This window comes from Mustelus asterias, chromosome 6 (assembly GCF_964213995.1).
Source record: "Mustelus asterias chromosome 6, sMusAst1.hap1.1, whole genome shotgun sequence".
NCBI lineage: Eukaryota > Metazoa > Chordata > Chondrichthyes > Carcharhiniformes > Triakidae > Mustelus > Mustelus asterias.
In genome coordinates this window covers 115,246,432-115,271,960 of record NC_135806.1, presented here as the reverse complement: position 1 = coordinate 115,271,960, position 25,529 = coordinate 115,246,432, and the positions used below count along the sequence as shown (strand labels likewise).

The 25,529-nt window shown below is 44.9% G+C and overlaps 1 protein-coding gene across 2 annotated transcripts in view; it reads right to left on the bottom strand.

Moving 5' to 3' along the window:
• The window catches only part of thbs4a (thrombospondin 4a), a 131,103-nt gene extending 106,032 nt beyond the window's left edge, over positions 1 to 25,071 (bottom strand). Inside the window, exons 1-3 of one of the 2 annotated variants that reach the window (XM_078214983.1) lie at positions 25,005 to 25,071; positions 17,608 to 18,111; positions 12,890 to 13,096 (exon numbers count right to left, since the gene is read on the bottom strand). In XM_078214983.1, the coding sequence (XP_078071109.1) occupies positions 12,890 to 13,096; positions 17,608 to 17,689 (289 nt within the window). In that variant the 5' untranslated portion in view covers positions 17,690 to 18,111; positions 25,005 to 25,071. The remainder of the gene's footprint in view (positions 1 to 12,889; positions 13,097 to 17,607; positions 18,112 to 25,004) is intronic. The other variant, XM_078214984.1, reaches the window with a different exon arrangement.
• Positions 25,072 to 25,529: the final 458 nt, after the last annotated feature.

Sequence of the window (25,529 nt, the reverse complement as noted above, 5' to 3'; positions counted from 1 at the left end):
CATAAGAAATAGGAGCAGGAGTAGGCCATCTAGCCCCTCGAGCCTGCCCCGCCATTCAATAAGATCATGGCTGATCTGACGTGGATCAGTACCACTTACCCGCCTGATCCCCATAACCCTTAATTCCCTTACCGATCAGGAATCCATCCATCCGCGCTTTAAACATATTCAGCGAGGTAGCCTCCACCACCTCAGTGGGCAGAGAATTCCAGAGATTCACCACCCTCTGGGAGAAGAAGTTCCTCCTCAACTCTGTCTTAAACCGACCCCCCTTTATTTTGAGGCTGTGTCCTCTAGTTTTAACTTCCTTACTAAGTGGAAAGAATCTCTCCGCCTCCACCCTATCCAGCCCCCGCATTATCTTATAAGTCTCCATAAGATCCCCCCTCATCCTTCTAAACTCCAACGAGTACAAACCCAATCTCCTCAGCTTCTCCTCATAATCCAAACCCCTCATCTCCGGTATCAACCTGGTGAACCTTCTCTGCACTCCCTCCAATGCCAATATATCCTTCCTCATATAAGGGAACCAATACTGCACACAGTATTCTAGCTGCGGCCTCACCAATGCCCTGTACAGGTGCATCAAGACATCCCTGCTTTTATATTCTATCCCCTTCGCAATATAGGCCAACATCCCATTTGCCTTCTTGATTACCTGTTGTACCTGCAGACTGGGCTTTTGCGTCTCATGCACAAGGACCCCCAGGTCCCTTTGCACGGTAGCACATTGAATAGATCAATTACACTTTTGCCCACATCCCCACCTGGGACTGGTCTCAAGGTGGATTCCACATCAGGAGGGAAGTGGATTGCTATCCAGAAAGAAAGAATGTGCAAAGTTATGGGGATAAGACTGTGGGACTGTGTAGTGCAGACTCGAGGGTCAAATAGAACATAGAACATTACAGTGCAGTACAGGCCCTTCGGCCCTCGATGTTCCGCCGACCTGTGAAACCAATCTAAAGCCCATCTAACCTACACTATTCCAATATCATCCATATGTTTATCCAATGACCATTTAAATGCCCTTAATGTTGGCGAGTCCACTACTGCTGCAGGCAGGGCATTCCACGCCCTTACTACTCTCTGAGTAAAGAACCTACCTCTGACATCTGTCCTATATCTATCACCCTTCAATTTAAAGCTATGTCCCCTCATACTAGCCATCACCATCTGAGGAAAAAGGCTCTCACTGTCCACCCAATCTAATCCTCTGATCATCTTGTATGCCTCTATTAAGTCACCTCCTAACCTTCTTCTCTCTAACGAAAACAGCCTCAAGTCCCTCAGCCTTTCCTCATAAGACCTTCCCACCATACCAGGCAACATCCTAGTAAATCTCCTCTGCACCCTTTCCAATGCTTCCACATTCTTCCTATAATGCGGCGACCAGAACTGTACGCAATACTCCAAGTGCAGCCGCACCAGAGTTTTGTACAGCTGCAACATGACCTCATGGCTCCGAAACTCAATCCCTCTACCAATAAAAGCTAACACACCGTACACCTTCTTAACAACCCTATCAACCTGGGTGTCAACTTTCAGGGATCTATGCACATGGACACCGAGATCTCTCTGCTCATCTACACTACCAAGTATTTTACCATTAGCCCAGTACTCTGTATTCCTGTTACTCCTTCCAAAGTGAATCACCACACACTTTTCCGCATTAAACTCCATTTGCCACCTCTCAGCCCAGCTCTGCCTCTGTAACCGGCAACATCCTTCCGCACTGTCCACAACTCCACCGACTTTGGTGTCATCCGCAAATTTACTAACCCATCCTTCTACGCCCTCATCCAGGTCATTTATAAAAATGACAAACAGCAGTGGCCCCAAAACAGATCATAGAAACCCTACAGTACAGAAGGAGGCCATTTGGCCCATCGAGTCTGCACCGACCACAATCCCACCCAGGCCCTACCCCCACATATTTTACCCGCTAATCCCTCTAACCTACGCATCCCAGGACTCTAAGGGGCAATTTTTTAAACCTGGCCAATCAACCTAACCCGCACATCTTTGGACTGTGGGAGGAAACTGGAGCACTCGGAGGAAACCCACGCAGACACGAGGAGAATGTGCAAACTCCACACAGACAGTGACCCGAGCCGGGAATCGAACCTGGAACCCTGGAGCTGTGAAGCAGCAGTGCTAACCACTGTGCTACCGTGCCGCCCCTTGCGGTCCTTGCGGTACACCACTAGTAACTGAAGGATGAACATTTCCCATCAACCACCCTCTGTCTTCTTACAGCTAGCCAATTTCTGATCCAAACCGCTAAATCACCCTCAATCCCATGCCTCCGTATCTTCTGCAATAGCTTACTGTGGGGAACCTTATCAAACGCTTTACTGAAATCCATATACACCACATCAACTGCTTTACCCTTATCCACCTCTTTGGTCACCTTCTCAAAGAACTCAATAAGGTTTGTGAGGCACGACCTACCCTTCACAAAACTGTGTTGACTATCCCTAATCAAATTATTCCTTTCTAGATGATTATAAATCCTATCTCTTATAATCCTTTCCAAAACTTTGCCCACAACAGAAGTAAGGCTCACTGGTCTATAATTAAATGGCCCCCTTCTGCTCTGTAAGAATTCTGTGATTTTGAGAGTGTCAAAATGACAAAAGGTTACTGGCTCCATTTAGCCCAGCTGGCTAATATTTTGGGATGATTGATTTTAGTGCGACGAACCATGTATCATTCTGCTGCTTGAGTCAATATTACAGACTGATGACCTATTGTGACCTTTTGCACTATACCAACTCTGAATGTATGATTTCTGTAGGAGTTAGATAGTCATTGTAGCACAAAAGGAGGCCATTCGGCCCATAGAGTCTGCTCTCTGTAGGGCAATACAATCAGTCTCATTCCCATGCACTATCCCTGTTTACTTGCCTCAAGTTGCCCCATCCAATTTCCTTCTGAAATCACTCATCATTTCCACTTTCACCAAGTGCGGGCAGTGACTTCCAGGTCACCCCAGCTAACCTCTTTCTCACAACTCATCTGCGTTTCTTTAACCTGTGGACCCTAGTCCTTGTATCATCAGCTAACCGCATGGTGGCACAGTGGTTAGCATCGCTGCCTCACAGAACCAGGAACCTGTGTTCGATTCCTGGCTTGGGTCACTGTGCGGAGTCTGCACGTTCTCCCTGTGTCTGTGTGGGTTTCCTCTGGGTGCTCCGGTTTCCTCCCACAGTCTGAAAGACGTGCTGCTTTGGTGCAGTGACCTGAATAGGTGCCGGAATGTGGCGACTAGGGGAATTGCACAGTAACTTCATTGCAGTGTTAATGTAAGCCTTATTGTGACTAATAGATGAACTTCACTTTACTAACGGGAGCAGCTTTTCTTGTCTAGCTTATCTAAGCAGTACCAGGACCATCTGAAAATTTAAAAGGACTCATGTAGCCTGCAATATTTTAAATTTCTAATGATAAACAAGACTGATCATAGCAACTGCTTTCCAACTTTACCAGAGCTTTGTACATGTGCATGGCACTCTGAGATTGATAAAAATGGTGACATTAAGCATGGCTACGTGTTCAAAGCATGAATAGGATGCATCTGTAGTATAAGTTTAGTAACAGTGTGAAATGGTATCCGTTTTGCACCAATGCTAATCTTGGATAATATTCAGGCACAAAATGAGTCGGAAATGAAGCGGTGTGAGAATCCTGCCTCGTGGATGTATCATTCCAACTTAGTCTGCGGTCAGACTCTAACTCGGGATTCAGGCTGCACTTGCATTATAACATACAGCATTAATGTACGACTACAACACATTGCATTTATGTAGCACTTTTAATGTAGTAAAACCTGTTTACATGCTTCACTTGAACATTATGTTGGGTCCATAGGAGGGCACGGTGGCACAGTGGTTAGCACTGCTGCCTCACAGTGTCAAGGACCTGGGTTCAATTCTGGCCTCAGGTCACTGTCTGTGTGGAGTTTGCACATTCTCCCTGGGTCCGTGTGGGTATCCTCCGGGTGCTCTGGTTTCCTCCCAAAAATGTGCAGGATAGGTTGATTGGCTATGCTAAATTAACCTTAGCAGGATAAATATGTGGGGTTACAGGAATAGGGCCTGGGTGGGATTGTGGCCAGTGCAGGTTTGATGGGCTGAATGGCCTCCTTCTGCACCGTAGGGATTCTATGGATTCATATGACATGAAAATAAATCCAAAACTTTATTCCTTGTACAAGAGACCAACATTGGAGGAGCTGAGAGATTTTGAAGGGCTGGAGGACTGAGGGAGGTTAAAGAAGTATGGGGGAAGACTATGGAAGGATTTGAATACAAAGCTGAGAATTTTAAATTTCAGGCGTTGCTGGACCAGGAGCCAGTGTAGGTGAGTGCGAAGAGTGGAGGCGGGTGAATGAACTGTAGTGCGAGTTAGGAAAGAAACAAAATTTTGAATCAGCTCAGGTGAATGTGATGTGGTGTCACCAGGGTCTGTGTGCTAGGAGGGCGGTACCTCTTTTTGTGAAGACTCATCAAGTACTTCTTTTCAGGTACCAACCAAATAAACTAAATCAAATTAACCGAGGGACAACTTAAAAGGGGCAGCTCCCCAAAAAGAGGGGAACCCGCCCGAACCAAATAACAAAGTAGAAAGGAAACTTAAAACATCAAATTAAAATGTGATTATCAGGGTCTATAATACACCCCAGCCCCTCCGGTGCCCAGCGGGCATGGAAGGCGTCAACTGCGCCCGTGGACACCGCATGCTCCCTCTCTAGGGACACCTGGCTGCGAATATAGCCGCAGTAGAGGGGCAGACAGTCAGGGTGGATGACCCCGTCGATCGCCCGCTGCTGGCTGGGAGGGTGGGACTTTTCCCATAATATTCTCCAGTCTCTTGACAGACTTTCCCCCGACCAAGATGGTCACAGGAAGCCAACACTGAAGTCACATGGCTGGCTGACGGAAAGCCCCTATCAGGAATCAGTGCAATGGGGAATCAGCTGTGGAGCCTTGCTAGACCATATAAGTAGAGCAGTGAGCCCTGCTAGAGGGGGAAGCTAACTTGGTGGATGCGAGGAGGGTGCCTTGGAGAGTGAGGAATTTGTTGTGTGCATGACTGTTCATTGTTGACTTTGGACTGTATGAAAATCCTGATTTAGATTGAACATTGGCCTGTGTCAGAACCTCCTCTGGTAATCTGACCTTCTTTGTCTGTGTTTTTACCTTGCCTCTGTCTTACCCTCCTGAAGCATGGTTGTTGTTATATACAATGTTGAATTTACCCTGAGAACTGTATTAGCCATCCAGATTTAAATAGGGACATATTGTTGTAAAGTTAGGCTCAAAGAAAAGTCAAGTGTTTTATTTCCTTTTGTTTTTGCTGAGTATCTGAAGACCTTTAAAGAAACATTCATTTTCTTATGTATATGGACAAGTGTGTGAGCTGTTAGACAGGGTGGAGTTCACCCAGTTCATCACTTCCCCCAGTCTTTTGTGACATCAGAAAGAAAAGGGGAAATTGGTCACGATTTGGAATAGTCAAGAGATAACCAGGAATAGATGAGGGGTTCCTCAGTAAATTGTACATAATGAGTTAATAGTGATGTTGATGATGAGATAGTGATGTGTATCATGTAACAGTGACATTGGCAGTCACGTGTGAGAATCTGCTGTCACCACCTTCTCTGGCAGTGCATTTCCTGTAACTGTTCTCATGGACCTTTTCTGTACCCTAACAAATGCCTTCACATCCTTAGTGTGGTGCCCAGAATTGGATATAATACTCTGCTTGAGGCTGAACCAAGATTATATACAAGTTCAAACTTGCCCCTATTTACAAAACCTAGCTTCATGAGTGTTTTAGTGTCACAAGTAGGCTTACATTAACATTACAATGAAGTTACTGTGAAAATGCCCTAGTTGTCACACTCTGGTGCCTATTTGGGTACACTGAGGGAGGATTTAGAATGGTCAATGCACTTAACCAGCATGTCTTTTGGACTGTGGGAGGAAACCAGAGCACTTGGAGGAAACCCACACAGACACGAGGAGAATGTGCAGACTCTGCACAGTGACCTCAATAGGGAATTGAACCTGGGTCCTGGTGCTGTGAGACAGTGCCACTGTATTAACCACTTTCTCATCCTGTCCTACCACCTTTAATGATTTCTGCACAGATACCCCAAGCTATATACATTCCTGTATCCCCTTTAGAACTGTATGCTCTATTATCTTGCCTTTCCTTATTTTTCCTACCAAAATGAATTACTTTGTTCTTCGGTGTTATAATCCTAGATCAGACTCAAGTTTTTGGCAAAACCTGGTTCGGGGCCAATAACATTTTGTTTAAAGTAGACAAAGTTTGAAATTAAAGACATATGCTAAGGGAATGAAACCCAAGATTCCACAGGTTTTGATCAAACAAAAATAAACTTTACTGTACATATCTTTCTTGTACTCTAACGTTCAGGGTTAGTAAGAGGCATATGTGAATTAACAGGCAAACAGTGTTCCAACACACCAGACTGTGCAATAAATGGCAGATGCAATCAAGACCAATTCTAAGGATTTCACAGAAACCTACCTAGTTGTCAGTACACACTATGTCAACTAATTGTGTTGACATTGTCTCCCTCATGAAGACCCCAAACTTTTCATTTTCAAAGATCAACCCTCTGAATTCCCTCAAAGCCGCACCTACTCAGAATGCCTCAATGCTTGCACACCTCCCAGGGTTTCAATCCCATCGCCTGAGACTCTGTTCCCCTGGATATCTGAGTTTGCATTCCAGCCTCTACTTATTGGAGCAATTTCAGCTTTTTTAATAGCCAGCTAACTTCGCTGGGCTGACACAGCCCCTGGATTTCAATAAGCTCCAATTGCCCCAGCTATACCATGTGAGCCCCTCCAACACGGAGCCACCTTCTCAGCTCCCCAAGGCTTCTCCTGAGCCCCAAATACACAGAGCCAGCCAACAGCAACACTTTTGTTGTCTGGTGCCTGCCAACTGCAGCACCTTTTGAATGTGGCCTTTCCCCTTCTGCAACACACACTATCCCAATAAACTTTCTTCAGCTCCATCCATCTCCATGATGATATAACCCTCTAGAACTTTAATTGGAGTCCTAAACAAAATAATTTTCTGAGTTGAATTTCTTTGCTTGCAGTGCAGACACCTCATCTCCAGCTATGGAAGTTCACCTGCTCTTTTTTTGATCTTATCATTTGAGCTGTTAAACTTCTAAGTTATAGAGGGACTACAGCGAAGGTTTACCCAGGCTGATTCCTGGGATGGCAAGTCTGTCATATGAGAAGAGACTAAGTTGGTTAGGATTATATTCACTGGAGTTTAGAGGAGTGAGAGAGGATCTCATGGAAACTTAAAATTCTAACAGGGTTAGACAGGGTAGATTCAGAAAGAATGTTCCCAATGGTGGAGGAGTCCAGAAGTAGGGGTCATAGTTAGAGGAAATGGGGTAAACCTTTTAGAACTGATGAGAGGAGAAATTTCTTCACCCAGAGGGTGGTGAATGTGTGGAATTCACTACCACAGAATGTAATTGAGGCCAGAATGTTGTGCGATTTCAAGAACAAATTACATGTAGCTCCTAGGGCTAAAGAGGTATGGGAGGAAGGGGGGATCAGGATATTGAATTCGATGATCAGCCATGATCAAAATGAATGGTGGAGCAGACTGAAAGGGCCGAATGGCCTACTCCTGCTTCTAGTTTCTATGTAAGTCAACATGGCCCCATCCTTTTAAGTGTAATAGACTTCAAGCTGCTTTAACTGCATTTCCCATTTTCTACAGTTAAGCATTAATGTTCCCAGAACTGAAAATTATTTCTAAAATATTACGATGAACCAGGGGTGGAATCACTCAGGTTTACACTAAGTGCGGTAGCCAACAGGATAAAAGGTGATTTACCCGCCAGCTGCAATGGCGGGGCTTTCACTCCATATCATCAGTGACATATCCCTGGAATGGCTTTTGGATGCCACGGAGGCCTCCTGTGATGTTCACTTCCCCCAAAATGGCCACAGAAGGGGCAGCAACATCACCAATCCAGCTTGGGAAGTGGTGGCAGCAGTGGTTAGTGCCAATGCTGCACATGGAAAGCAGTGGCATGGTGGTAATTGCACTGGACTACTGATTGAGAGAGCCAGAGAATTGCTCTGGAGACCTGGGTTCGATTCCCACCACGGCAGGTGGTGGAATTAAAAGTCTTATGATGACCATGAAACCATTGTTGATTGTTGTAAAAACCCATCTCGTTCACTAATGTCCTTTCGGGAAGGAAATCTGTCGTCCTTACCTGGTCTGGCCTACGCGTGACTCCAGAGCCATGACAATGTGGTCCACTCTTAAATGCCCTCTGAAATGGCTGAAGAAGCCATTCAGTTAAAGGCAATTAAGGATGGGCAACAAATGCTGACACAGCCAGCGACGCCCACATCCCAGGAATGAATATAAAAAAACATGACAATCCAGTGCAGAAAGAGGATGAATGATCTCATCCATGCCATCAGGGTAAGGCAATCATCTCATTACCATGGTGTCTATGTGTGAACAATCTACACTTTCCCCACCAGACACAATTGCCACATCATCTTCAGGCAATCTAGGCCCCGAATCCACTGCCAACACCACCTCGGATGATGACCCTGAGGACAGCACCCTTGAAGACCCATCACTCACTCACCCACACCCTCCACCAGAGCAGCACCACACATCTTGGTGGGACCGCCATGTAGAGCACACTCGGGATCACTATCTGGTGAACACAGCATACCATCTGTTCCACAGCAGGTGGAAGCAGGGACATCTGAGGTTGCTGGCACTGGGAGGGCAGCTGGAGGCAAGGGAGCTGCTGAGTCTGAGTCTGATGATAAGCTTTTGGACTTCGACCTCAATCAGTTGTTCTAGATTCCTCAGCTGGGGGAAACACAGTCTCAGTATGAATCCTCTTAAGCTCCTTAATAATCTTAAATGTTTCAACAAGATCCCCTCGATTTTGTTTCTAAGCTCCAGAGAATAAATCAACTTTAAGCACAGCCAACCTATCCAATACCCCCTCTTTATCAACTGTTAGCTCATCCAATGTCTCAGCTACATCCACATTCACTGTGACTTAGGCAGCATTTTCTGTCTTGGTAAAGGACTCAGCATGGTGGCACCCTGGTTAGCTCTGCTACTTCACAGCGCCAAGGATCCAGGTTCAATTCCGGCCTTGGGTCACTGTCTGTGTGGAGTCTATATATTCTCCCCATGTCTGCATGTGTTTCCTCTGGGTGCTCCGGTTTCCTCCCACAGTCCAAAGAGGTGCAGGTTAGGTGAATAGACCATGCTAAATTGCCCCTTAGTGTCAAGGGGCTTAGCTGGGTAAATACATGGGGTTACTGGGATAGGACCTGGATAGGATTGTTGTTGGTACAGGCTCGATGGGCTGAGTGGCCTCTTTCTGCATTGCCCCCCTTTACGTTCTCCTCCCAGCCCTCTCTCCCCATTGCCTCCCACCCTCATCCCTCTCTCCCTATCAACCCCCTCCTCCCCCACCTGAGGCTGACCTCCCTTCTCTGCCGTGAGTCCACTCTCACGTACCTGGTCCTGGATCCAGGACTTTGAATCTGGGGACTAGCTGTGGTTCCAGCCCTGGCCACTGCTGCTCCAGGTGCTGTTGGGACTATAGAGTTACCAGCCAATCGGAGTGAAGGGCAGAAGTCCTGTCTCCAGTATATTAACACTTGACGGTGCGTTGGAAACGCTGCTATTGAAAACTCTTCTCTATACTCACTCTTTGCTCCTTTTCTTTATTTACTTCCTTCTCAACCTTTTGAATTCAGCTGGGTTCACAAATGTATTATCCACCTGACATCTGCCACACGCACAGTTTCTTTTATCTTGCTTTCTATCATTTAGGAAGGCCTGGATTTATTACCCTGGGAATGTACCTTGACCGACCCTCCATTTGAAGGCAGTCCATTGTCCCGTTACTATTTTTGATTCCAATTTAGCTGTCCTCACGTTTAATTATTTTTACTCCAGATTACTCCTTGTTCTTTTCCGTGGCTAACCTAAACGTTATGATACAATGAACATTAACTCATAAATGTTCCCCTACTGACACCTGACCCATCTCAAAGAACAAAGAAAAGTACAGCACAGGAACAGGTCCTTCGGCCCTCCAAGCCTGCACCGACCATGCTGCCCGACTGAACTAAAACCCCCTACCCTTCCGGGGACCATATCCTTCCATTTCCATCTTATTCATGTATTTGTCAAGACGCCCCTTAAAAGTCACTATCGTATCTGCTTCCACTTCTCATTCCACTATCTCATTCCCCAAAACCAGACCCAGCTGTGCCACCTCTCTCACTGGGCCAGAAACATACTGATCTAGAAAATTCTCCTGAACAGCAAAGCATCAACAGGCTTTAGTGCTTCAGTTACATTGCGCCATGTGATGCATTTCTAAAGACGCATTTACATTGTAGTTAGAGTGCTGGTGTGAAGCATCTTTACCCTTGCATTTGACTCTGTGCTGGGCTTCTGACCACATATGGAATCATTGAATCCTACAGTGCAGAAGGAGGCCATTTGGCCCATCGAGTCTGCACCGACCACAATCCCACCCAGGCCCTATCCCCATAACCTCATGCATTTACCCTAGCTAGCCCCCTTACACTAAGGGTCAATTTAGCATGGCCAATCCACCTAACTGCACATCTTTGGAGTGTGGAAGGAAACCAGAGCACCTGGTGAAAACCCATGCAGATACGGGGAGAATGTGCAGACTCCACACAGACAGTGACCCAAGTCGGGAATCGAACCCGGGTCCCTGTGAGGCAGCAGTTGTAACAACTGTGCCACCGTGCAACACTTATCTGCTCCATCACCAAGATCACCTAATTCCACCTCCTTAAAATCTCTTGATTCCACTCCACACCTCATTGCAGCTATGGATCAAACATGGATACAAGGACAGAATTGTGAGGTGAAAGTGACTGTCCTTGACAGTGAGGCAATGTTCTACCAGTGTGGCTTCAAGAATACCCGCAAATTGTCTCAGCCCCAGTACATCACAGCAAAAATTATTAACTGCAACATTGCGACGACTACCTTCATTGTAAGATCAGAAATAGTATTGCTCATTGCTGATTACAGTGTTCAGCTCCATTTGCAATTCCTCAGCTAATAAAGCAGCAAGACCTAAACAACATCCAGATTTGGGCTGCCTAGTGTTAAATAACATTCACGTCACATAGGCAATGACTACTTACAACAAGGGAGAACCCAACCGCATCCGCTTGACAGTCAATGGCTTTACCATCAGTGGTTTTCACACTATCATCATTCTATAATTGTCGACCAGGAACTCACTTGGGTCAACTGCATAAATCTCATAGCTAAGAGAGCTGAACAAAAGCCAAGTATTCTGCAGCAAGTGACTGAAGAGCAGCTTCTTCCCTGCTGCCATGAGACTTTTGAATGGACCTAACATGCATTAAGTTGATCTTTCTCTACACCCTAGCTATGACTGTAACATTCTGCACCCTCTCCTTTCCTTCTCTATGTACAGTATGCTTTGTCTGTATAGTGCGCAAGATTGTATCCTAATACATATGACAATAATAAATCAAATCAAATCAATTCCTGACTCCCCCAAGCCTTTCCAGCATCTGCAAGGCATATATTAGGAGTGTGATGGAACGCTCTCTCATTACCTCATTACCATTGAGTGCAGCTGTAAAAACGGCCAGGTAACTCAATATTACTCAGGGAAAAGCAACCCACTTGATCCAATGCCAGTATTACCATGAGTGCAGTGTAAACTATCTAAAAGATGCACTGCAACAAATTACCAAGGCTTCTTCAGCAGCACCACTTAAACATACAGCGTCCACCAACCAGGAGGACATGGTCAACAGGTGCATGGAAACATCATTGAGTCATACAGCACAGAAAAGGCCCTTCAGCCCATCGAGTCTGCACTGACAATAACTACCTCTAAAGATGCGCTAATCCCATTTTTCAGCACCTGTCCCATATCCTTGAATGTTATGATATTTCAAGCGCTCATCCAAATATTTTTTTAAAGGCTGCAAGGTTCCCAGCCTCCACGACCTTCACAGGCAGTGCATCCCAGATCCTCACCACCCTCTGAATGAAAACGTTTTTCTCAAATCCCCTCTGAATCTCCTGTCCCTTACCCTAAAATTATACCTCCTCCTAATTGACCCCTAATCTAAGGGGAACAACTGCTCCCTACTCACCCTGTCCATACACCTCAATCATCACCTGCAAATTTCCCTCTACACACACCATTCTGACTTGGACATAGGTCAGATTCTTTTGTTGACGCTGGGTCAAAATCTCTGCCTAACAGCATTGTAGGAGCAGTTCTGCCACGTAAAAAGGCTTGCATGTGTGCGGCATGTATCACAACCTCAGGACACTTTTGAAATGTAATGTCAGTTATAGAGAAATGCAGCCACTAATTTCCATACAGCAAGATCCCTAAACAGCTATGTGAAAATGACTAGATGGTCCGTTTTTGTGACATTGATTGAAGTATAAACATTGGCCAGGATATAATGGATTAGCTCCATTGCTCTGCTCTGAAAAAGTGCCATGGGATCTTTTGTGTTCACCTTAGGAGGGTGAACAGGGCCATAGCTTAACATCTCACCCAAAAACTGTGTCAGGCTAGATTTTGGTGCTCAAATCCTGAAGTGGGACTTGAACCCATAACCTTCTGGCTCAGAGGTGAAAGTGCTGTGTAATGGCTCACGCTGATTGGTTCACAAGAAGACACTGCACTCACTACCCTTCTGAGGGGACAACTAGAAATGTGAAACAAATACCAGTGGTGCTTGTAATGCCCAATGATTAAAACAAGTTTTCTTACCTTTATTCAATCTGCCCAATACTGAAAATTCAAAGTACTTAATATTGCCTCTGGCGGAATAAAGTCCAAAGATGGCAGCAAGGGACTTTGGTTGCAGTTTAAACGTTGTTACAATATAGAATTCATTCACTGCTGGAGTATCTGTGAGAGCTTGTTGTAGCAGGTCCACATAACCTCTGTGCTCGGATAAAGAAAGGAGGTCAAGAACTGCAAAAGAATTGAAAAAAGAAAGCTTTTTAGTCACAGGATGTTACAAAATTCTGCTCCAACATTGGCATGCACAGTACCAACTGGAAAAGGCATTATAAAGGGTAGGTAGAGGTAGCTTTCAAAGCTCTCTTTCGTCATTCAGAGGGTTAAGCTTCCTAGTTTCTAACATAATATGCAAAAGGTTATTGGGAACATACAATTAATAGAAACATAAAAGAACTATAATGATAAAAGTCCATTTAGCTATATGTCTATTCCTCTCACATTAATAAGGAATACAAGTGAGTGGCACGGTAGCACAGTGGTTAGCACTGCTGCTTCACAGCTCCAGGGTCCTGGGTTCGATTCCCGGCTCGGGTCACTGTCTGTGTGGAGTTTGCACATTCTCCTCGTGTCTGCGTGGGTTTCCTCCGGGTGCTCCGGTTTCCTCCCACAGTCCAAAGATGTGCGGGTTAGGTTGATTGGCCAGGTTAAAAATTGCCCCTTAGAGTCCTGAGATGCGTAGGTTGGAGGGATTAGCGGGTAAATATGTGGGGGTAGGGCCTGGGTGGGATTGTGGTCGGTGCAGACTCGATGGGCCGAATGGCCTCCTTCTGCACTGTAGGGTTTCTATGATTCTATGTAATCATGTATAGACACAGAAACATAGAAAATAGGAGCGGGGAGAGGCCATTCGGCCCTTTGAGCCTTCTCCGCCATTCATGCTGATCATCCAACTGAATAGCCTGATCCCACCTTTCCACCATATCCTTTGATCCCCTTCGCCCTCAAGTGCTATATCTAGTTGCTTCTTGAAAACATTCAATGCTTTGGCCTCAACTACTTTTTGTGGTAATGAATTCCACAGGCTGACCATATCTGGGTGAAGAAATTTCTCCTCATCTCAGACCTAAATGGTCTACCCTAAATCCTCAGACTGTGACCCCTGATTCTGGTCACCCCCACCATCGGGAACGTCCTTCTTGCATCTAGCCTGTTAGAATTTAAAGGTTTCTATGAGATCCACCCTCTTTTTCCTGAACTCCCCCTTCTGTATATACAGTATATATGGATGGCATGGTGGCCCAGTGGTTAGCACTGTTGCCTCACAGTGCCAGGGACCCTGGTTCAATTCCAGCCTCGGGTGACTGTGTGGAATTTTGACATTCTCCCCGTGTCTGTGTGGGTTTCCTCCGGGTGCTCCGGTTTCCTCCCACACTCCAAAGATGTACGGGTTAGGTTGATTGGCTATGCTTAATTGACCCATGCTGTTGGTGTGATTAGCAGGGTAAATGCATGGGGTTACGGGGATAGGGCCTGGGTGGGATTGTGGTCAGTGCAGGCTTGATGGGCCGAATGGCCTCCTTCTGCACTGTAGGGATTCAATGATTTATATTTATAAATATGGAAAAGGGGATAAAACGACAGAAGAGTTGGGGTGATCTGCAAAGCCTGAGATTGAGGTAGCTGAGGCAGCTGACTGACGTACAAACAACAATGGATTGGGCTGCTGTGTGGAATTGCTTAGAGGAGGCTGGATTTAGAGAAATGGAGATTGAGTGAGTGGATAGGGTGGAGCAAGGCCTGAAAGGGGTTTATAGCAAGGAATGAAGATTTCAAATTCAATTTCTTGTACAACAGGAAGCAATTGTAGGTGAAAGAGACAGGGGTGATGAGTGAGCAGGAATTGATGTATGGCAGTACATACGGACAGTAAAGTTGTGGTTTATCTGAAGTCTCGGGAAGGTGGAGGATAGGATGCCAACAAATATTTAAGTCAAATGTGGGCGGCATAGTGGCACAGTGGTTAGCACTACTGCCTCACAGCGCCAGGGACCCGGGTTCAATTCCCAGCTCGGGTCACTGTCTGTGTGAAGTCTGCACATTCTCCTCGTGTCTGCATGGGTTTTCTCCGGGTGCTCCGGTTTCCTCCCACAGTCCAAAGATGTGCAGGTTAGGTGGATTGGAAATGCTAAATTGCCCCTTAGTGTCGGGGGATTAGCAGGGTAAATACATGGGGTTATGGGGGTTGTGGGATTGTGGGTGGGATTGTGGTCGGTGCAGACTCGATGCGCTGTAGGATTCTATGTGACCGCAATTGTTTTGATGCTGTCACCATTATGTGGCCCCTACATAAACAACTACTGAGGAACAGTTAGTCACAGTAAAATTTGATGGAATAGGAAATTTGGCATGTCAGCTATGACTCTCACCAACTTTTACAGATGCACCATAGAAAGCATTCTTTGTATCACAGCTTGGTATGGCTCCTGCTCTTCCAAGACTGCAAGAAACTACAAAAGGTCATGAATGTAGCCCAATCCATCACGCAAACCAACCTCCCATCCATTGACTCTGTCTACACTTCCCACTGCCTTGGCAAAGCAGGCAGCATAATTAAGGACCCCATGCACCCCGGTCATTCTCTCTTCCACCTTCTTCCGTCAGGAAAAAAATACAAAAGTCTGAGGTCATGTACCAGCCGACTCAAGAACAGCTTCTTCCCTGCTGCCATCAGATTTTGAATGCACCTGCCTCGCACTAAGTTGATCTTTCTCTACACCCTAGCTATGACTATAACACTACATTCTGCACCCTCTCCTTTCCTTCTCTATGGACGGTCTGCTTTGTCTATACACAATCATAGAATCCTACAGTGCAGAAGGAGGCCATTTGGCTCATCGAGTCTGCACCGACCACAATCCCACCCAGGCCCTATCCCCATAATCCCATGCATTTACTCTAGTGAGCCCCCCTGACACTCAGGGTTAATTTAGCATGGTCAATCTACCTAACCCGCACATCTTTGGACTGTGGGAGGAAACCGGAGAACCCGGAGGAAACCCCCAGAGACACAGGGAAATTGTGCAAACTCCACACAGACAGTGGCCCAAGCCAAGATTTGATCCCAGGACCCTGGCGCTGTGAGTCAGCAGTGCTAACCACTGTGCCACCGTGCAACCCATCATGTGCAAGAAACAATACTTTTCACTGTATACTAATACATATGACAATAATAAATCAAATCAGATCAAACTATGGAATCTTATTGACAAAAGCACCAGGAGATGAATAGCCAAGAACAATGCAGAGGATTCAGAATACCCGACATCGGATATTCAATAATACACAACCCCTGGTCCTCCCGAAAGGACTTTCAGCCTTCCTTCAACTTGAGGACTGCACATTTGCTAATGTAATATAGCCCATAACTCACAACGCCATTAATCATCATTAAAAAAGCACGTTATTAAAAAAAATTGCTGAGAAAACGGTGCCAGGACACGATAATAAAACTAGAATGAGTTACAGTCCAATATTTTCTGTCCCTCCTCTCTTAGATTCTGCTAGCCGTTCAACCTTATATTCGGGCGGAACATTTTCTCACTTAACTGTGACATGTTTGGTTGTTGTTAAAGAGTAGAAAAAATTTTGCTTGGGAACTAATTTATCAGTTAAATGGTTGGAGCTGGATCTTGCATCGTGGGCGGGAGTTCCAACGCGTGGATCTAGCGTAACTCATTCTCAGATATTTAAATAGGCAACAATTACTTTTCGATTTAGGGGGGAAAAAACCGAAATGGAACACAGTGGCAAACAAAAGATGTGTTCTTCTTATGTCCCTAACTTGGCACTGAACAGCTCTGACTTTACTGTAGTCTGGGTGAATGTATGCACCATTGGTCCCAAGTGAGTTCTAGAATTGCTACAATATCTCTCCAGCAATCCAAACGAATGAATATAACAGACTCGCATTAAACAGATGACTATCTAATGAGGAGAGCAGCAGATGGTTGTGATTATGCTTCATAGCATACTAATTTTGTACTGTTTTATAACCAGTGGGCAAACCATCTAATTTCAACTGCCCCTATATACTTGAATGCATTTTAATAGGTGCAGGTCATGTCTCAGTCTTGCAACCCGCACAGATTCCGTCTGCTAACAGCTTACATTTCAACCTTCTCCAGACTTGTACAGGAGGAGGCCATTGGCCCCATCGTGTCTGTGCTGGCCCGCCAAACGAGGGGCTCTAGTGCCATCCCCCTCCCCCCCACACACACACACTTGCAGATTCTTTCCATTCAACTTTTAAAAGACCGAAGCAGTTTGGGAGCTTTGCAATGTTTAAAATGAAAGTTTTTGATCCTCCCACCAACAACAGATTTATCATCCCAGTGCAGAATGCCTGAATGGAGTTAACGTTAGCGGCTCTGGGGGAGAATCTTACCCCAATCACACTAGACACTAATATTGTTTATTTTCTATCGATCTCTGCCCCTGGTTATTCATTGAATCAGTAACTTCACAGTAACTTCATTGCAGTGTTAATGTAAGGCTTACTTGTGACTAATAGACAAACTTTACTGAATCCGGTTTACTTTTCTTTCCAAAACAAAGATTGGTTAACGAGGTGTGTCGACCCGTGTTATTTTACAGGTCATGCAATTAGTGGAAGAATTTCCGATTAAATGATCCCCTCGCAGCCGAAATCAGAAATCAAATGCTCCTGTCCCTCAGATACTCACTCTCCGGTTCCGAGTCGACGGATAAACCTGGGACTGCCTGCAGGAGAAGTTGCAAAGTCAGTATCAGACCCTTCCACTTCATCTCTTCAGGGTCTGGGGAGCCTGGTCTTGAAGAAGCTGCGAGCTGTTGCCGCAGGAATGATCTCAGAATAGGATTTCGAGGGTAGAAGTTATCAGTCCGGCCGGAGGAAATAATTAATACCGGCGCAGGGTCATTCTGACACTCAGGCTACTGCCCCCTGCCCAGTTCTGGTCTGATGGGGAGCCTCTGGTTGACTTTGCTTTTTAATTCCCTCCCCCACCACACTCTTCGTCTCACACTGAGAAAGTGTGACGACAAAAAGGAAAAAAAAGGTTGCTCCATATGTGTGGGGATTTTGCCTGGCTTCTCATACCCTTGGGATAATGCCTCATTGTGAGTAGCCTTACCCAGGCGAGTCGGAGTTTGAACATAGAGTAGATATGTACCCCGTCTTGCTTCATTTGGCATGTGTGCCGACCATCCTGTATCCGAGACAAAGTAAAGTTTTCAAAGTTTATTTATTAGTCACAAGTAAGGTTTACATTAACACTGCAATGAAGTTACTGTGAAAATCCCCGAGTCGCCACAATCCAGCGCCTGTTTGGGTCAATGCACCTAACCAGTGAAGACAACTTGACGTTTATCTTGTAGAACTAATTGCACAGGGCAAGCGATTAAAAATTAATTTGTAAAGAGACTAGACACACTGGATAGCTTGAAACTGTATCACAAGTTAGTAATTTTTTGATTTGATTTGATTTATTATTCCTCAAAGTTATTAATTAATCAAAGTGGCATAGATTTTAGGTTTATTCCCGATCTTCAAACTAGGATCCCTAGTTCTGGACTCCCTCATCATCGGGAATATTCTTTCTGAATCGACCCTGCTCAATTTTGTAAGTTTCTATGAGATCCCCTCTTATTCTTCGAAGCTCCAATGAATGAAATCGAGCCACATCGTGCGCTTTGCACCGCTGAAGGCCAAACACCCCCTTTGTTTTCATGAAAAACTGAAAGGAAAGGGAAACTTGCATTTATATAGTGCCTTTCACAACCTCAAGACATCTGAAAGTGCTTAGGAACATAGGATGAGGAATAGGCTACTCAGCCCATCGAGCTTGCTCTGCCGTTCAGTTAGGTTATGGTTGATCATCCACCTCAACGCCGTTCTCCTACACTATCTTCACATCCCTCAATGTTATTAGTGTCCAGAGATCTATCAATTTCTGTCTCGAATATGTCAATGACTGAGCTTCCACAGCCCAAAGATTCACCACCCTCTGAGTGAAGAAATTCCTCCTCATCCCAGTTCTAAATGGTTTACCCTTTTCCTGAGATTATATCTTCTAGTGTTAGACTCACCAGCCAGAGGAAACATTCCTATCCACATCCATCCAAGGATAAGGGTGAACCAGTGGATGTTGTGTATCTGGACTTTCAAAAGGCTTTTGACAAAGTCCCACACAAGGGATTAGTGAGCAAAATTAAAGCTCATGATATTGGGGGTAATGTATTGACGTGGATAGAGAACTGGCTGGCAGACAGGAAGCAGAGAGTGGGAATAAATGGGTCCTTTTCAGAGTGGCAGGCAGTGACTAGTGGGGTACTGTAGGGTTCAATGCTGAGACCCCAGCTATTCACAATATACATTAATGATTTGGACAAAGGAATTGAATGCAATATCTCCAAATTTGCAGACAACACTAAGCTGGGTGGCAGTGTGTGCTGTGAGGAGGACGCTAAGAGGCTGCAGGATGACTTGGACAGGCCGACTGAGTGGACAAATACTTTGCAAATACAACATAATGTGGATAAATGTGAGGTTATCCACTTTGGTGGCAAAAACAGGAAGGAAGATTATTATCTGAATGATTTGATTTTGATTTGATTTATTATTGTCACATGTAATAGTATACAGTGAAAAGTATTGTTTCTTGCGCACTATACCGATAAAGCATACTGTTCATAGAGAAGGAAAAGAGAGAGTGCAGGATGTAGTGTTACAGTCGTAACTGGGAAGTAGAGAAAGATCAGCTTAATATGAGGTAAGTCCATTCAAAAGTCTGACGGCAGCAGGGAAGAAGCTGTTCTTGAGTTGGTTGGTACGTGTCCTCAGACTTTTGTATCATTTTCTCGATGGAAGAAGGTGGAAGAGAGAATGTCTGGGGTGCGTGGGGTCCTTAATTCTGCTGGCTGCTTTTCTGAGGCAGTGGGAAGTGTAGACAGAGTCAGTGGATGGGAGGCTGGTTTGCATGAAGGACTGGGCTTTGATCACAACCTTTCGTAGTTCCTTGCGGTCTTGGGCAGAGCAGGAGCCATTCCAAGCTGTGATACAACCAGAAAGAATACTTTCTATGGTGCATCTGTAAAAGTTGGTGAGAGTCGTAGCGGACATGCCAAATCTCCTTAGTCACCTGAGAAAGTAAAGGCATTGGTGAGCTTTCTTAGCTATAGCATCAGCATGGAGGGACCAGGACAGGTTGTTGGTGACCTGGACATCTAGAAATTTGAAGTTCTCAACCACTTTGTCCCCATTGATGTAGACAGGGGCCTATCCTCCACTACGATGACTATCTCCTTTGTTTTGTTGACATTGAAGGAGAGATTATTGTCGTCACACCAGTTCACCAGATTCTCTCTCTTTCCTGTTCTCCGTCTCATCATTGTTTGAGATCCGACCTCCTACAGTGGTATCATCAGCAAACTTGAAAATCAAGTTGGAGGTGAATTTGACCACACAATGGTGGCAGTTTAGGAAAAGGGGCAGTGCAACATGACCTGGGTGTCATGGTGGAACAGTCACTGGCATACAGATACAGCAGGTGGTGAGGAAAATTAATGCCTTCCATGCAAGAGGATTTGAGTATAGGAGTGGGAATGTCTTGCTGCAGTTATACAGGGCCTTGGCGAGGCCACACCTTCAGTATTGTGTGCAGTTTTGGTCTCCTAGCCTGAGAAAGGATATTCTTGCTACTGAGGGAGTCCAGCGCAGGTGCACCAGACTGATTCCTGGGATGGCAGGACTGACACATGAAGACAGACTGGATTGACTGGGCCTGTACTTACTGGAATTTAGAAGAATGAGAAGGGATCTCAGAGCAACATATAAAATCCTGATGGGACTGGACAGACTAGATGTGGGAAGAATGTTCCTGATGTTGGGGAAATCCAGAACTAGGAATCACAGTCTTAGAATAAGGGATAAGCCATTCAGGACTGAGATGAGGAAGAACTTCTTGGGGGCGGCACGGTAGCACAGTGGTTAGCACTGCTGCTTCACAGCTCCAGGGACCTGGGTTCGATTCCCGGCTTGGGTCACTGTCCGTGTGGAGTTTGCACATTCTCCTCGTGTCTGCGTGGGTTTCCTCCGGGTGCTCCGGTTTCCTCCCACAGTCCAAAGATGTGCGGGTTAGGTTGATTGGCCATGCTAAAATTGCCCTTAGTGTCCTGGGATGCATAGATTAGAGGGATTAGCGGGTAAAATATGTAGGGATATGGGGGTAGGGCCTGGGTGGGATTGTGGTCGGTGCAGACTCAATGAGCCGAATGGCCTCTTTCTGTACTGTAGGGTTTCAACGATTCTATGATTCTAAGAACTTCTTCACTCAGAGAGTTGTGAACCTGTGGAATTCCCTACCACAGAAAGCTGCTGGGGCCAGTTCAGTAAATATGTTGAAGAGGGAGCTGGACGTGGCCCTTGTGGCTAAAGGGATCAAGGGGTGTGAAGAGAAAGTGGGAGTGGGATATTGAAAGTGCATGATCAGCCATGATCACATTGAATGGTGGTGGAGGCTTGAAGGGCTGAATGGTGCAGTCCTGCAGCTAGTTTCTATGTTTCTATGTTTACCCTGTCAGACCTCGTGAGAATTTTGTAAATTTCAATGAGGTCACCTCTCGTTCTTTGAAACTCTAGAGAATACAGGTCCAGTCTCCTCAATCTCTCCTCTAAATAATCCTGCCATCCTAGAGATTAGTCTGGTGAACCTCCATTGCTCTCCCTCTATGGAAAGTTTATTCTTCCTTAGATAAAGGGACCAAAACTGTGCACAATGCTCCGGATGAGGTCTCACCAATGCTCTAATTAAGTGCAGCAAGAATTTGCCTTCCTAATTGCTTGCTGCATCTACGCGCAACCTTTAGTGACTCATGAACAAGGACACCCAGGTCCCTTTGGACATCAACACTTCCCAACCTCACATCATTTAAGAAATATTCTGCGTTTCTGTTTCTTCTACCAAAGTGGATAACTTTACACGTATTCACATTATATCCCATCTGCCATGTTCTAGACAATTCATTTTGCCTGTCCAAGTTCTCATGAAGCCTTCTTGCAACCTCCTCACAATTTATATTCCCACCCAGTTTGGTGTCACCAGCAAATATGGAACCATTGCAATCGGTCCCCACAACCAAATCATTTAAAGAGCAAAGAACAGTACAGCACAGGAACAGGCCCTTTGGCCCATCAAGCCTGCGTTGACACATGACACCTTTCTGAACTAAAGATCTTTTGCCTCTACGCGGTCCGTACCCCTTTATTCCCTGCCTATTCAGCTATCTGTCAAGGTGCCTCTTAAACATTGATATTGTATCTGCTTCCCCACCTCCTCTGGCAGTGCATTCCAGGCACTTACCACCCTCTGTCTCTCACATCTCCTTTAAACTTTGCCCCTTTTACCTCAAATGTATGTCCCCTAGTAATTGACATTTCTACCCTGGGAAAAAGATTCCGAATAGCCTTTCTATCCATCCTCTCATAATTTTGTAAACTTCCATCATGTCACCCCCTCCGGTGTTCAAGTGAAATAGATTGTGAACAATGATGGCCTCAGCATTGTTCCTCGCGGTACCCCACTAGTAACATCTTGCCATCCTGAGAATGACCCATTTATTCTCACACCTTGCTTCTTGTCTGTTAAACTATTCTCAATCTAGAAAGGAAATTTCCCCAAATTCCATGTTCTCTAATTTTATTTTGTATGAGGCCTAGTCAAAAGCCTTCTGAAAATCCAAATACGTCACATCCACTGGTTTTCCTTTATCTATGCTACAAGTGACATCCTCAAAAAAATCTCCAGCAAGTTTGTCAAATCTGATTTTCCTTCGTAACCCCATATTGACTCTATCCAATTTTGCCATTCGTCTAAATGTCCAGTTATCACATCCTTCATAATGGATTCTAACATTTTCCCTGTGACTGGTATCAAATTAATAGGTCTGTGGGAAGTTGTTCTGACTTCAAATTGTTCTGAGTCTATCCAGAGAACTGCAAACTTCATCCAAAGGACCCAATTCCAGTATCACCTGAGCATTAGTCTGTATCAAACCTGTTTGAAGGGTCTTGTTTAGGGATTGGTTTGATTGGGACAGCTCCTATATTCGTGGTTGTTTTGGTGTTGTTTGTAATTGAAAGAAGTTATTGCTAATATTCTTACTATACATGTTAACTATGTTCATAAATAACCTTTTTTTGATAAAAGCTCCCTAGTGGGTCATTTGAATCATACCTGAAGTGAAACCTATCATGCTTATACTAGCCAAATTCAAGATGCAAAACTTATGATTCATGCGGGCTCCATAAAACTTTGGTGTTTCTGACCTGAGCCATAACACCATCAATACATCCATTATCTCTCTAGCCTCCTCCTTCAACAATCTGGGATGAAGCTCATCTGGTCCAGGGCATTCATCAATCTTCAACCCACTTAATTTTTTAAGTACTAGCTTTTTACTAATACTAATTTATTCTAGTTCCTCAGTTTCACAAGTCCCTTGATCGCCTATTATTTCTGGGAGATTGTCTGTATTTTTTTCCGTGAAGACAGATGCAAAGTTTGGATTCTCTGCCATTTCCCTGTGCTCCATTATAAATTCTGTCCCACCTGGAATTGGCCCACATTTGTCCTAGCTAATCTTTTCCTTTTCACGGACCTAAGGAAGCTTTTACATTCCTCTCTAGTTTGCATTCATATTCTATATTCCCTTCCTTAACCAGTTTCTTTGTCTCCTTTGCTGCGCTCTAAGTTACTCCCAATCCTCAGGCTTACCACTTTTACCAGCTTAGAAATCGCTTCCTTTGATCTAATCCAATCCTTATATTCTTTCATTAATCACACTGTTTGTCTCCTAGAGGAACACATATCTGTTGCAAACCATATAATATTTCTTTAAATACTAGCCGTTGCCTTCTAGCACCAAATCCTTTAGTGTATTTTCCTAATCCATCACAGCCAACTTGTCTCTCGTGACTTCATGCTTTCCTTTCTTCAGACTGCAGACCCTACATAGAAACATGTATAGAAAATAGAAGCAGGAGTAGGCCATTCAGCCCTGCGAGTCTGCTCCGTTATTCATTGTGATCATGGCTGATCATCAAATGCAGTGTCTTGAGCCAGTCTTCCCTCCATATCCCTTGATCCCTTTAGCCCCAGGAGCTATATCTAATTCCTCCTTGAAAGCACACAGTGCTTTGGCCTCAACTACCTTCTCTGGTAGTGAATTCCACAGATTCATCACTCCCTGGGTGAAGAAATTTCTCCTCACCTTAGTTCTAAAAGGTTTACTCCATATCCTCAAACTTTGATCCCTATTTCTGGACACTCCCATCGTCGGGAACATTCTTTCTGAATCGACACTGTTTAATTTTGTAAGATTCCATGAGATCCCCCCCTTATTCTCCTAAGCACCAATGAATATAATCCTAACCAGTTTAATCTTGGTGTGGCTCCTGCTCTGCCCAAGACCACAAGGAACTACAAAAGGTTGTGAATGAAGCCCAGTCCATCACGCAAACCAGCCTCCCACCCATTGACTCTGTCTACACTTCCCGCTGTCTCGGCAAAGCAGCCAGCATAATTAAGGTCCCCACGCACCCCGGTCATTCTCTCTTCCACCTTCTTCCTTCTGGAAAAAGATACAAAAGTCTGAGGTCACGTACCAACTGACTCAAGAACAGCTTCTTCCCTGCTGCTGTCAGGCTTTTGAATCGACTTACCTTGCATTAAGTTGATCTTTCTCTACACCCTAGCTATGACTGCAATGCTACATTCTGCACTCTCTCGTTTCCTTCTCAAAAATGGTATGTTTTGTCTGTATAGCGCGCAAGAAATAACACTTTTCACGGTATGTTAATGCATGTGACAATAATAAATAAAATCAAATCAAATCATTTGACCGACCTGACCGTCCTGCCATCCCAGGATTCAGCCTGGTAAACCTTCACTGTGCTCTCTTCAAAGCAAGGATATCCTTCCTCAGATAAGGCACCAAAGCTGCACACAATACTCCAGGTGTCGTCTTACCGACACCCGATACAATTACAGCAAATCATCTCTATCCCTAAACGCAAATCCTTTTGCGATGAAGGCCAACATACCATTTGCCTTCTTTACTGCCGACTGTGTCTGCGCACTTACTTTCAGCGACTGATGCACGAGGCCAGTAACTGATACTCACTGCGTATCCACGTCTCTCAATTTACATCCATTCAAATAATAATCTGCCTGCCTATTTTTAGTACCAAATGGATAACCTCACATTTATCCACATTGTACTGCACCTGCCGTGCATATGCCCACTCACTCAGCCTGTCTAAGTCACAGGAAAAATCTCTGCATCCTCCTCACAGTTCACCCTCACACCCAACTTTGTATCATCTGCATATTTGGAAATAATACCTTTAGTTCCCTTATCCAAATCACTAATATATAATATGAACAGTTGGGTCCTAGCAGGGATCCCACTAGACTTCTTCACTAGTCACTGCCTGACAATCAGAATAAGACCATTTATTCCAACTCTTTGCTTCCTGTCTGCTAATCAGCTTTCTATCCTTCCCATGTGCTTTAACTTTACATAGTAATCGGCTATGTGAGACCTTGGCGAAAGCCTTCTGAAAATC